The 14240-nt window shown below is 41.8% G+C and overlaps 1 protein-coding gene across 1 annotated transcript; it reads right to left on the reverse strand.

The window, feature by feature from the left end:
• Positions 1-2374: 2374 nt before the first annotated feature.
• adrb1 (adrenoceptor beta 1) lies at positions 2375-4762 on the reverse strand. Its single transcript, XM_079577006.1, has one exon. The coding sequence runs from the start codon at positions 4616-4618 to the stop codon at positions 3431-3433; it is 1188 nt and encodes a 395-aa protein (XP_079433132.1). The 5' UTR covers positions 4619-4762; the 3' UTR covers positions 2375-3430.
• Positions 4763-14240: the final 9478 nt, after the last annotated feature.

The raw sequence follows: 14240 nt of genomic DNA on the forward strand, positions 1-14240 counted from the left end.
AACTGTAGCACCCGGAGGAACCCGGCTGGCTGCCTTCAGTCTCCTCTGAAACGGTGCACCACCTCCTTGGATTGTCCCTGTTTCAGAGCGTGGTGTCCTGCACTGGTCAGCTCCACCTCCTCCTTCCTCCTGCACAGCTCCCTTCACTCCACAACAGTCTTTCACCATCTTCTGCGATGAGCTTAGCAGTTAATCTGTTTTATTCTCCAGTGAACATCCATTAGCCAGAACAGTAGAAGGCCTGTGTGGCTTAGCTGTGTGTCTGCAGGTGTGGAGGCTCTTGGCACCTCTTCAGTGTCTCAGAAGAAGAAATTGGTAGGTCTCCAAGCAATCAGTTTGGATCACAACTAACATTCATTTAGTGGCTTCCTCGTTCATTGTTTGTGATCAATGAATCAGGTACAGAGACTTTGAGACAAATAAAAGGTTAGGGTATACCGTACTTTATTAATCGATCGTAGGGAAGTTCATTCTTCTCGCATTTGACCCATCCTTCAAAGCCGCTGGGGCTACCTGTTGGACCAGTGCCTAGGGACCCATCTACAGATGTGGAGCTAGGCTAACAGTCAGAATCACCTGGCTGGAGGATTAACCTATTGTGCATGTTTGGTAGAGGAAACCAGAGTACCCGGAGGAAACTTGCGCACATGCAAACTCCACGTGGTGACGCCCCGTCTGGCCCAGAGATCGAACCCGGGACCTTTTTACTGCCAGGTCTAGCACAACTGCTTAACCACTGCGCTGCTGTGCCAGTGGACCTCCTTTGGTCTGACCTCCCGCTCAGTACACAGTAGCTCATCACCTGAGATGCCTCAATCAGATTTTACCATTTAGATGTTTTTGCTATTTCCATGCTAATACTATCCTATTACTGCGCTGTAAAGTGCTACATTCCTCATTTCTTTCTCATAAGCAAAGCACACAATGTCTGTATGTGCCAGTTTACTCCTGGGGGTTGTCGTCAACGGCTGAGCTCCAGCCCCAGTCATTTTGTGGCGCTCTGATTGAAATGTATGGTTCGGTCTGGTGGGAGAGCGTCATTAGTGGAACACATCATGCTAATGCATTTTAAAACGGGTTGAAGCTCAAGGGCTAATTAATATTCTTCTGAAAACAGCTGATTATCTGGTCTGTAAAAGTGACTCCATAACACCAGCTGCCATCTTATTTGCTCAAATACTTCCTGTTGGGCTTTCTTGTAAACAAAACAACTAAAGTGCAGTGCAGCTCAGGGGGAGGAGAGAGCGTTTAGGATTAATTGGATTGAAGTCAGTGAATGGGCATAACACATTTGGGCTTACTGGGGATTGTAAAAGGGATCAATAGAGTTTATTGTTGGCTGAAAAAAACAGCGACTAGAAATAGCCTACAAGGCGGAAAAATCAAGAAAGGTTTATTCTTGATCTCATGTCGCTATAGTACTAATTTGAATTGCGCTGCAAAGCACTTTGTCACATTTATGTCTATAAAGGTCCTATATAAACAAACATGATTATCATAAACATGTACAGAGCAGAGAACAAACACAAACATGTCCTTATTCAGGCTCAAGTGTCTATTGCAATGAGCCAAAAGCAAATATTTGCATTTGGAGCTTTTGTCTTGGAGCAGATTGGTTCATCATGTCATATGCAAATTAAAGGTAGTCTCTGTAGGATGTGCTCTTATAGTTTAAGATATAGGCACTACAGATGCACATGATCTTGGGTTGTCTTAATTAAGCTGTGCATGAGGACACAAGCACAAGTTTGACTATATGTGAATATGCTACTACATGAAAGTGAAACCACACCAATATTTCCACCAATGAATAGAATAAAGTGCAAGCATTTATTTCATTAGCCTACAGATATTTTCTTGTTGAAAAATGCCTAAATAGGTTAACAAACATGTGTGTTTGCTGTGAGCGGCTCACCACACCGGCGATTCAAGACCTGACTGTAACTTTTACCGGGAGCCGGACGTCTCCAGCTCGTCACCATGGAGGTATTCAGTAAAGGCAGCCAAATGTGAATTTAAATAGTTTAGGTCATCATCCAAATCTATTCTTTGATTCCTCCACTGCAAAAATACCATTTTCTATGTGTAGCTGTTTATATGGACATGTTTTGTATTGTTGGCAACAGTACTTTCCCTTTAAGTTCAAGAATTCCGTCCCTGAACGTTAAAAGCTGGAGGCCTGCACCGATTAGGATTCGACTGTGGACCATTATCAAACTGGCTTAGCATAACACTTGGCAAGCCTGCTGTCTAACTGAATAATCGAAAATATTAAACGTAAACATACAACGTCATTATAGTTAATTTAAGCATAAGCATTAAATGAGCCTTTAAATCATGATCCGACTCTGAGTTTTGTACTTTTCACTATATAAAGGAAATGTTCTCTGGGAGAGGATCGTGACCCACTGAAAATGGTTCTGCCGACCCTCCATTCAAGACCCACTGTCCTACTTATAACAGCCTTTCCCCCACCATGGACCTTTGTATTGATTTTAGCATCCAATAATCACATTACGTTAAAACAGGACTTAAGCAGTTTAATTTAACATTTAGAAGATGACAGTCATCAGTTGTCACAGAAATAGATACAATAGCTAGTCCTTCAGTCGTGGTCATATGAAAGCTATCTACAGATCACTTGTGCCAAAACATACAATAAACCCTGATATTTCATGGAGCAGCTGAGAGAGACATGTACCTGTAAACATTGAACACACTGAACCATATCAGGTCCCCCCCATCTCTCCACAAGGGCCAATCAGAATGCAGGGCTCATGGCAGCAAATAATCCAGCAAACACAGTCAATCACAACACAAGCAGGTTTGTACCACATTGTAGCCATTTTCAATCATACTAATTTAGATAATAAAAACCTGTATAGCATCCTTCAGTACAACAGCATCGTACAGTAAAACAGTCATTGTTTCTTTCACAGTAGTTGACAACTCACTAAACAAGCCTTTACAGTACTATGTACAAAGTGCGTACAACACCATTCAAATATCTTATAAAAGAATAAATACAGTATTTTACATTAGATTAATTCAATATAAACAAATAAATTGCACTTGCCTGGCTCTGAGGTAACACGCATGTCAGTGCGTAAAATGAACGCTAATCAGTTATAAACTACTGTTTTGGGGGGAAGAGATGCTGTGAGAACCTTGCGAAAAATTTAAACATAGTAATCCATAAATGAAAGGTGTGTCAATATGTCACACAGAAACGCGCGCTTTTGGCTATTTCACGCAAAACCTTTGAATTCACATTGTCTTATGTGTTAAAAGAAATTGGACCAAAATTCTCCTTTTCAGCCAAACATATGGATTTTAGATGTAAAGGCTTTACGTTATCTGTCATGTCGTCTCTAAAGGAAAAGCGCGCACGTTTGGACTCATCTGTTTTTAACATACTGTATATTTGTCTTTAGAGGTTGGACTCCGAGTGCGTCAGTTTGGCCGCCCCGACCAGGCTGCTGTCACTGTTGTCCAGCCCCGCACAGTCCGTCCACATCCCCAGCACCCCGGGCTCCAAAGGGGACACCACGAACCCTCCGCATTTGGAAAGGTCGCACGAGCTGATGTGCAGCCTGCGGTCCGCCTGCCTGGGACAGCACAGGAGTCGCTTGAACGCCTTCCTAAAGTCCGGACTCCTGCAATAAATGATCGGGTTAAAGGCTGAGTTCACGTAGCCGAGCCAGTTCAGGAAAACGAACAAGTTCTTGTCCACCACTTCTGCGCAAAAAACACGCACCACGTTCACGATAAAGAAAGGTAACCAGCATAAGGTGAAGGTCCCCATGATTATCCCAAGAGTCTTGAGCGCCTTTTGTTCCCGGAGCGCGAGGATTTTTGACGGCCTCTTCTTGCACTTCGCTGTCAGTCCGGTCAAACTGTTGTGAAATCTGCCCTCACACTTATCGATCTTCCGCACCTGCTTTTTGGCTTCCCGGTAGACCCGTGCGTAAACAAAGATCATCACCAAGAGCGGGATGTAAAAAGAAATAACAGAGGAGGAGATGGCGTAGGCTCTGTTGGTGACAAAGTCGCAACATTCGGGGTCCTCGTAGCAGCCCGTGTCCACGCTGTCCCGGGACCAGTGCATGAGGATCGGGAGGAACGACACGAGCGCAGAGATCGCCCAGACGACGCACACCACCGCTCGGGCTCTCGCTTTGGTTAACAGGCTTTGGTAGCGGAAAGGCGAGGTGATGGCCACGTACCTGTCTATGGCGATTACGCACAGGGTCTCGATGCTGGCCGTGACGCACAGGACGTCCACAGATATCCAAAACTCGCAAAAGAACGAGCCGTACATCCACGCGCCGCGCACCTCCAGCGCGGCGCCAAAGGGGACCACAAGGAGCCCCATGATGAGGTCCGCGCACGCCAGGGACACGATGAAGACGTTGGTGAGCGTCTGTAGCCTTTGAGTCCTCGCTATAGCCACGATGACCAGGATGTTCCCAAACACGATGAAGAACACGATCATGCCCATGACCAAACTCATCCCAGCCATCCACTCCTCGGACGCGGCGGTGTCCAGCGCGTCCTCGGGGCCGGTGCCATTATCGCGCGCCAGTGTCACCGTGAAACTCGCCCCGGCGTCCCCCATGACGGGTCGCTGCTGTGCCGTGGGAGCCGAAAGGGGTTCATTAATGCGGATGGAAAGGGAGCGGGGAGAGGGGTGTCCAAGGCACCGCGCTCCACTCGTGCGCGTCAACTCTCATCTGGACTGAAGCTTCTCCTGGCTTTCTCACAGCGGCCAGGGCATCAGAGAGAGGAGTGACATCACCGCGAGCCGCGTCCAATTGAAGCGAGGGAAATGGACAAACTGTTCCAAACATTGACAGCACGTTTTACGCACCGAGTCATTAAAGAAAATGCTAGTAGACTATAGTATGTTCAGGTGACCAAATGTTTTGTTAAAGTGAAACGGATCTAAAATCACACATTTAGACCTCTATGGCACAGGTCACGCGTAAAGATGTAGTTCCCAGACCCAAAAAATCTTCCCTTCTCATCACTTTAACCTTTCACTGTAGAATTCCTCACCATACTTAAAGAAAACACAAGCTTGATTTGCCCCTCTGTGTCTGTTTCACATCTTTCAGCTCTGATTATCTGAAATAACATTTGAGGGATTAATGCGCACAGTGCTGGTCTGTGTCTGCATGTCAACAAATGCACAATATTGTAGACACTGAGTCTGTAAAGAAACATAGGAGGGGTCAGAGTGTGACAAGGAGAAAACAAACAAGATTACCATGCAGGCATTAAGAATGTGTATAAACAAGAAAAATGTGTGTGCTTGTACTTAACCCAGTACTTTTCTTTGCTCTGCATTTACAGATAGTTTTTGTTTTTGGACACCAGGACTTCACGGGACTCCACTTGGACATGTGAGTTTCTAAGGTGCAGTGACTTGGGGCTCAGGGGACTTGGACTTGGACTCTGCCTTATGAATCTGACTTATTTTAATGACTCGGACTTGGACTTGCACATTCAGTAAGTAAGTAAGTAAGTAAGTAAGTAAGTAAGTGCTTTATTTGTCATTGTACAACCATACAATGAAATAGTGTTCAGGTGTTAGTCCATAGCCGCTGCAACTGAGCCAATACCCAGAACAATAAAAGGCATGAGTGGTCTCGCCCGGATACCTCCTTGTTTGTCTCTTTTTTGTTTCCTGTAGCTACTCTTTGTGAAGCCTCCACTGTGCTGCAGGTGTGGAGGCTCTTGGTGCCTCTTCAGTGTCTCAGAAGAAAAAAAATGTAGGTCTCAAATGGGTTTAGTTGCTGTTTACTTTTAAAAAGCTGCTTTCTTCAGGACCATTATGGAGCCAGTAAAATAATGTGGAACAGAAACCACAAAAAAGGCCAAAAAAATGCAGCTGTACCAAGAGAGAAGTAGGTTGCTGACTGCACGTCGCCAGGACACACTCAGAACACTCAGAACTTGGACTTTCATATTGATTGAGAGTGGACTCAACCAGATCTGTGGTTTACAGACATTTTGCAAATATCTAGACGGATGCTGCAAGGCGCCAATGGAGCCCAAACGTCATCTTTGGAGCTGAGAGAAAGAAGTGTGACTGCCCCCCGTGACCTCAGTGACGATGGAGACTGATGAGGAGGAGGATGATGCATGGGATGATGGGCTTGTTTTTCCCTCTTTGTGCGGACAATTAGTGCATCTGTTCATGAACCTGTGACTTAACCTGACCCCAAATACCACAGACCAGCTCTCTTGCAGCTGATCAATACCGAAGACCATCTGAGAGCTTCCTGTGACAATGGGCCACCGCTGACCTCCATAAACACGGCTAGAGTGGAAAAGAATGTAAGTTGTCTCCGCACTGAAAGCTGAATGATTAGAGTGTTTCACTGAAAGGTTTTTTTTCCCATTCAGAACTCTGCATGGAATCATTGAGATTGATGTAATAAACACAAGACAACAGTGTGTAATTAACAAGACCTATTCAAAAAGAATGAGAACTGTAGAACTTGGGTCAAAGTTTTGGATTTCCTTCCACAAGCTTCTCACTATTGTTGGGAGGAATTTTGGTCCATTCATCCAAACAGAACTGGTGAAACTGAGACACATTTCTAGGCATACATTTTCAACTGGATTGAGATCAGGACTTTGTGATGGCCACTTCAAAACATTGACTTTGTTTTCCTTAAGCCACTTTGTAACCAGTTTGGCCATACACTTTGGGTCATTGTCCATTTGGAGGACCCATCTGTGCCCAAGCATTAACTTCCTGACTGATGTCTTGAGATGTTGCTCCAATATTTCCACATAGTGTTCTTTCGTCATAATGTCATCTATTTTGTGAAGTGCACCAGTCCCTCCCACAGCCAAACAGCCCCACAGCATGATGCTGCCACCCCCGTATTTCACAGTTGGGAAGGTGTTCTCAGGCTTGCAAGATTCCCCCTTTTTCCTGGTCATTATGGCCAAAAAACTATGTTTCTGTCAGACCCCAGGAAATGTCTCCAAAAATTAAAGTCTTTATCCTTTTTTTATTTGTAAGCCCAAACTGGAGTTTTGTGTTTCTTTTGGAGTAAGGGCTTCTTCCTGGTAGAGTTCCCTCTCAGCCCATGTCGGTACAGGACTACTCACTCTGGATAATGACAAACTCTTACCAGTTTCAGCATCTTCACCAGGTCTTTTGCATTAGTTCTTGGGCTGATATTCACATTTCAGACACAGCACATTCATCTCTGGGACACACAGAACCCACCTTCTTTCTGATCTGTACGATGATTGGACATTTCCATCATTGTTTTAACCAATGAACCTGAAACTTCAAGCGTCTTGAAATTGCACCCATGGATGATCCAGACTTGTGCTTCCAAGGTCATGACTGGACATTCCCAAATTGTTTAAAGGTATAGTAATCTTAGTGTATGTAAACTTTTGGTTTTGTAAAAAGCAATACAAAATTGTGTAGAAAATTCTCTCTCTTATTCTTCTGGTATTTGACAAATAGAAATAATTATTTAAAAATAATAATAATTCTGGTTTCATGTCAGACAGTGAGAAAAAAAAATGCAAATGTGTCTTATTATGAAGTGTATGTAAACATATGGTTCCTGCTGTATAAGGGACAATGCAGTCAGATGTGGTTACAAAGGAAGTTTGCAGCTGATGAGATCCATAGAGTGTATAGCTAGTGTTTATTTTCAACTCCAGACCTGGGATTAACAATCCCGCTCACCTTTAGTCCCACTCTGGTTCAAGAAGTAAACATCCCTTTCAAAATCTCCCTAGACCTTTTGAAAAATTAAAATGTAAAGACCCCATCAAGTTTTTACCACATGTCGCTCACAGACACAAAAGGCCTTGTCTGACAACAATCAGGCTATAAAAAGTTACACCATCAGACCTTTACCGGATTCGGCACTAAAATGTTCCACTTGTTCTTCATTCAAAATAGGAATTTAACTTTTTTGTTTTGCCAACAGGAAAACAAACAAAAAAAAATCATTGACAATGTGACCATGATTTGCCCTGAAAGAGAATTTTGAGCCTAATCTTCTGATTCAGAGGGAACATTTTGTGCCATGATTTTCATCTTCAGCCTTGTGACAATATTTGGTTATTGTAACCAGGCTATAAATCATTTTCTGTTTATCACCACAGCGGCTGTAGGGGAATCTCCAGTAAGTCCAAATGAGAAAGAAAATGCCAATGAAGAATGTCGGTCATCCAGACTAATCAAATCACAACAAAACAGCAAAGTAATGAGTCGTCTTGTTGAAGCCAAGTAAAAAGAGTCTAGATTTATACCTGATTTGCAGCAGCTTTAATTGAAAGTGTCTCTGAATGTTGGCATGATTTTAGATGATTAAAAAGCCGCAATATATCATACTCCTTATAAAACTTAACTTCAAATAGACTTTGTTAACAAAACAATCAATATTTCGATATATATTGCATATGTATAGGATCAAATGTACCTTGTTAATGCACTTTTGTAGTGTCCTATTTTTTTTTCTTTTATGTATTTTTGTTGAAGTTTATGGTTTTGGATACAGGGCTTATCCTAAAAGTATATGGACATATAATATCATGGGATAAGACTACACATACCCGTGACTTCCATCTGAGACTTTGACATCTTATCCAAAACCAAACCTTTTTTAACATTTGTTGTTGGCTACATTATGGGCTGAATTGGGCAGGAGAATAAGCAGCCGGAAATGGCAGAAGAGTGGAGGGTAGATATTCAGCAAGGCCAGCGCGGACCCTGGCATATGTGCCATGGTCAAACCCCTTGGTCATCCTGCCGCACAAGTGTGTATTCAAGTTTAAGAGATGTTTTAACTCTGTATGCCCTCTCCTCTTCAGACAGGACAAACTGAAGTCAGACTGGCTATGTCATAAAAGATTTATACAGTCATTTAAATGGCCCAATTAGGATGAGAAAATGAATATGAAAGTTAGTGTTCATGAGCCAAGATGAATATTTTAAACATTATTCAGTCAGAGCAGGAGAAATGCAAGTTCTCTCTAAAAATGACTTAATTTTCACTGTCTGATAGACTACCACAGCTTCCACCTCACTTCAGCTAAATGTGTCGCTCTTGACGAGATCCTATCCACCGGTACCTTGTGCACATTTTCATACAGCAGATTTAAAGGAACAGGCCACCGTTTTTCCATCCATCCATCCATTCACTTCCGCTTTATCCGGAGCCGGGTCGCGGGGGCAGCAGTCTCAGCAGAGATGCCCAGACTTCCCGATCCACACACACCTCACACTCTGGCACCGTTTTTACATACTGAAATATGTTCTTACCTGAGCTTAGACGAGTTGATGCGTACCTGTCTGGTCTTTGTGTCACGCAAAACGACCAAAGATGTTGTTAGCATTTGGCCTCTCCCAATGTATTCCTATCTTAATATTCCTATACGTATCAACTCGTCTAGGCTCAGGTAAGAACATATCACAGTATGGAAACGGAGGCCTGTTCCTTTAACTGTCTCACATCACAATATTAGAGTCTCTCTTACTTACAATATATGCTTGAGCCCAAAGCACTGGCATGAGGAGGGTTTTTTAAGTCATTCACACCAAATTCAGAATTTGCTGGAATCGCTTCATAGCATTGGGCGACTATGGCCAAAGAAAATATAGCATGGGTACCTCTGCTCCTTATGGGTTGCCCCAGCTGCATCGAAAGATGGGTCAAATGCAGTGGACAAATTTCCCCAAGGGGACAATATATATATATGTACCATAACCTAACCTTAACCCTCTGTTCTGCAGGTTGGCCATGGATTTGATTCGCCTGGGCGAAGGTCTCTGCCTGGGCCTTGAGAACAATTCCGCACCCTCCAGTTCACCCCATTTTTACAGTTACAATAAAGCCTATGTGCCGTGTAATCTTCAAAAAATAAATAAATAAATTTGGTGCTATTCACTGAGGTATTCAAGTGAGAAAATCTCGTCAAACCAGACTTTTACCCAAACACTTAATGCAGCGCAGAGACATTGGAGGAGACAGGGGACAGAGCTGGAGGTAGCCGAGCTGAAAATGTTACGGTTCTCTTTGGGAGAGACGAGGATGGATTGGATTAGAAATGATTATAGAGGGAGGGATAAAGAGTATTTACATACGATGCACTCTATCTGAACTGCCTGGTCCATCACATTGTCATCATTTCAAAAAGCTTAACATGAATCATTCATTACTTTTCTCAAATCATAAAAGGGTTTTTGAATTTCACCATGATGTTTTTTGCAAATTTTCCTCACTCTGTTGAAGAAGCACAGTGCTTTATTTCAGCGAGATAACCCCATCTTCACATGACCATCATGAGGCACCAAGGTCACAAGGAAAAGCCAGACTCTCTTTGTTATCTTTATCTTAGCTAAACTAAAAAAGAATCAATAGATGAATTGTTTTGATATTAATTTGGAAAAGATCCTTGTTCTAAAAGGGTTTGTATTAAGTCTGGAGTATTTCCCATTTGTGAGATGTCGGTAGATGTCGGTTGATTTGTGAGACTGGCGTGACGGGGGACCAATAATTTACTGATTTTGATTGGGCGGAAGCATCAGGGTCAAAGTCGAGGGGGAGGAGCTTTTGTGCTGGTCTGTACTTGATTTAATTTCCCTCCCAGTGGAATGACATTAGTCGGGTTTTCCTTTAGTGTGCTGTAAAAACAGACATTTGTCAAAAAAGACGGTACCTATAATTAAAAAGTATTATTATCAATCTTCTGAGCAATAGTCTGACAGTAAAGCGCCACGATTCTCCCCAAAACTTGGAGAAGACGTTAGAAATGTGTAAGAAAAGTTAGGTATGATTTTGGATCACGACTAACAGTTTAAACTTGACTTTTTTTTTTATTAGGCCTATTTGTGAAAAGAGGTACATGGCCTCTTATGTGCTCTTTGAAATGTTCTCTCAAACCAAATGTTTTTTCCTGATTGTTTGCAGATGGATTGTGAATTCTGTTTTATGTAATATGGTTCTTTGTGGTGACAGAGAGTGCAGCTGAATGGGATTCGAAAGGTTTGGTAACCCATTTCTGTCCGGGAAAACTGTAGCCTAGATCTGCAGCTAGGTCAAACCCTTACAGTTTTTCTTTAACCCATTTAGAAACATTATATAAATCTGAACTCACGCATAACAATAGGTTGTAAGGAGAAGTAGAATCTATAGGTTGCACTTTACAGCTTTACACTAACAAAATGCAAAAATATTGTCAAAACTGGTTCAGTTTGGGTAGCTCGAGGTCGCCTCTCCAGCTCTTGCTTTTTCATGTCTTGAAATATATATTTTAATCATATTTTTATGTCCACACGCTGTGCACGTCTCTGCATGGCTTTAAATCAATCAACATAGCCACGGACATTTCCATTATTTTCCATATGAAACGCCACAGTTTAGAAAGAATATTAGATGTTGTTTTCGCATGTGTTTTTGCCAACTGTTGAAAATAAGACACACGTTCTCGAGAATATGAGGCACACGACATACAAGTTAACATATATTTGCCCGGCTGTTTGAAGCCGCAAAGGAGAGATTAGTTTCACTGTTATTTGTTGGATAATGCAATCTATTTGAGGTTAATCCATTTTTACTACTTCTACCCTGAATAATACTTGAAAGTAGTATCTATATTAAAAGCCAGTCCTTCTGAGGCCAAAGCTCACACACGCTTACAAAGAACATAAATTACCATTCTCAATTAGCAAAGGGCACTCAATTTTCTCAAGATTCCCAGGGTCACTAAATCAAGTGTCCTTTAACCTCTTAAAGGAACAAGCCACTGTTTTTTCCATAAAGTGATATGTTCTCACCGGAGCTAGACAAGCTGATGCGCATCTGTCTGGTCTTTGTGCCAGACAGATACGTATCAAGCTCAGGCAAGAACATATCTCAGTATGTAAAAATGGTGGCCTGTTCCTTTAACCCCCCCTTTAACAGAGCGTATTCTCTCAATACCCAAATCTAAAAGCTTCTTGACCTGAGAGCTCACAGGCTAGAGTAGCAACTCCTCGTTTGAAAGCTAAGACCTACAAAACTGATCTTATATTTTGTCGCTGTTTGTTGAGAATTTGTCTCCTTTCGCTTTTCCAGCACATTTTTGTCACTCTTTTGTCGCTTTTTTTGTCAATCTTTTGTGGCTATTTTATTGTGTTATTCTTGATTTTCCTGCACTTTGTTGTCACTCTCTTGTCACTTTGTTGTTGTGTTTGCATCCTCATTTTCCACCCTATTTTGACTCTTCACATTTGTGTAAAGCCAAACTGGAGAAAATGTGCTCCGTTCAGGTGGGGGTTAAGAGGTTAAAGATACACTGTGTAACATTTTGGACTACGCTGTTACCATCAATACCAACATGCTCATAATGACCAGCTCAACACAGAAAATACTATAACTGCAGTGGGTGATCAAAGAATGGATTTGATGAGGACCTAACCTCTTTAAATCCCAGTCACATCTCCATGGAGACGAGCTGGAGACGTCCCCACTCCCAGAAAAGTTACACTCAAGTCTTTGGGAGAGGTGAGCCGCTCACAGCTAAGGCATATGTGTGTTTGTTCTTTTAAGAGGTATTTTTCACATCAGTCATCAAATAAATGTGTGTATTTCGGTTTCATTTCTTGGGTAAAATTCTACACGCCGTGACTTTAAGTAAATTTAATCCAAAAGCAGTGAGGGTCATCTGAGGTCAGGCCTTACAAAACCCCATCCCCATCATAAAGAATCCATAACGAAGCGCTCTGATGCCTTTGATGATAATTACCGCCAGTGCTCCCAACAATGAACATGTGCTACTGTTGCACAACCGTCCGAATGTCCAGAGCTGTGCGTATCGGCTTTTTACAACAAGACAAACGAACTGGATTAGGATAATTTGCTAATTTATTGATATTCAGTTTTAATTGCTCAAATATGATGGAAAACACATCAGTCAATGCCTCGAGCCGCTTCAAGTTACAGCGCATTTACATTATAAGAACCACAGATTGAGAAAATATAGTAAAGCATTTCAACCATTACAGAAATATATTAAGTAATTTTCCCCCATTTCCTAAGGCACTTTAAATTTTATACAAGTTTCTCAGCGTGATGCTGCGTCAGAAAATATATTATGGAAAAATGTTACGCAACAAAATAAATTTTCATCTGTGTGTGCTACAAAGCCTCTCTGTGCAAGTAAAACGGAGATGTTCTGTATCACCAGTTCAATGTGTGTTTTTTTTTACATAACTGCAGTCTGACTCAATGGATTATTTTGCTAATTAGTAAAACCACACTCACAATCAGCCACACCAGTACAGCTCACAACGGCCCTTTGTACTACGAGTAAATAAATATTGATGAAAACAGGTGTGACTATAGGTGGGAAATTATATCCATAAATAAAAGATATGAATGAGCGCCTTGTTTATTGTGTACAGTACACGCTCATTACTCATGGTCATAATATTTATTAAGACTTTTGAGGCATTAAGACCGCAGCAGACAAAGGAAACAGTGTTAGCCATCTTCATTTGATCAAATCTGCTCCAAAGTTTCAGCAGCAGCCATAATGAATCTGTCAGTGGTCATAAAGTCATGTTAGAAAAACCTCCTTGTCTCCTTTACCCAGACTAAGATAAACTGATATGCTTAATATGTTTCCTCAAGAATACATTTTTTAATAAATAATTTTCAATGAAATTACCATAAGTCGGATCGAGCTGCAGTAAAATGTCTAAATTTGGGAGTGTTTTCTGAACAACTGTCAGAAATCCAAAGAGAACAGCAAGTTCTTTTGTGAAAACTGTTAAAATAATACTACAGTACGTGGTCAACATCAGGGGTGTCCAAACTTTTTTTCACTGAAGTATTGAGCCATAACCGTGAACTGTACGGCTTATGGGCATTGGTTTAAAGACTATAAGTCTCAAGTGACATCTTTTGCAAATATTATATGTAATATCTTCAAAGCGAAGGAAAAGTCAGGACGGCGGCTCCGTAGGCAGGAGTGGACCAGAGTGGACCATAGTGGACCATAGTGGACAGGGGAACGACAGGACCTGGGATAAGCCCGACACAGACACCGCCACTTTTTAAATCAAGGTCAAGTTTTTATTTTTTTATTGGGAAAGTTTCAAAACGGCGTTGATGTTAAATATAGTCAAATTAGCGATCGATTAGCTATGTTTACACCATCAGGTCACTCGTGAAAAAAATCCAAATAAAGTAAATTTAGATGGCATCGCT

The sequence above is a fragment of the Gobius niger genome, assembly GCF_951799975.1.
Source record: "Gobius niger genome assembly, chromosome: 19".
Classification (NCBI taxonomy): domain Eukaryota; kingdom Metazoa; phylum Chordata; class Actinopteri; order Gobiiformes; family Gobiidae; genus Gobius; species Gobius niger.

What these genes read in the sequence shown, in the direction of transcription:
- adrb1 (XM_079577006.1), bottom strand. Translation starts at nt 4,618, where the DNA reads ATGGGGGACGCCGGGGCGAGTTTCACGGTGACACTGGCGCGCGATAAT.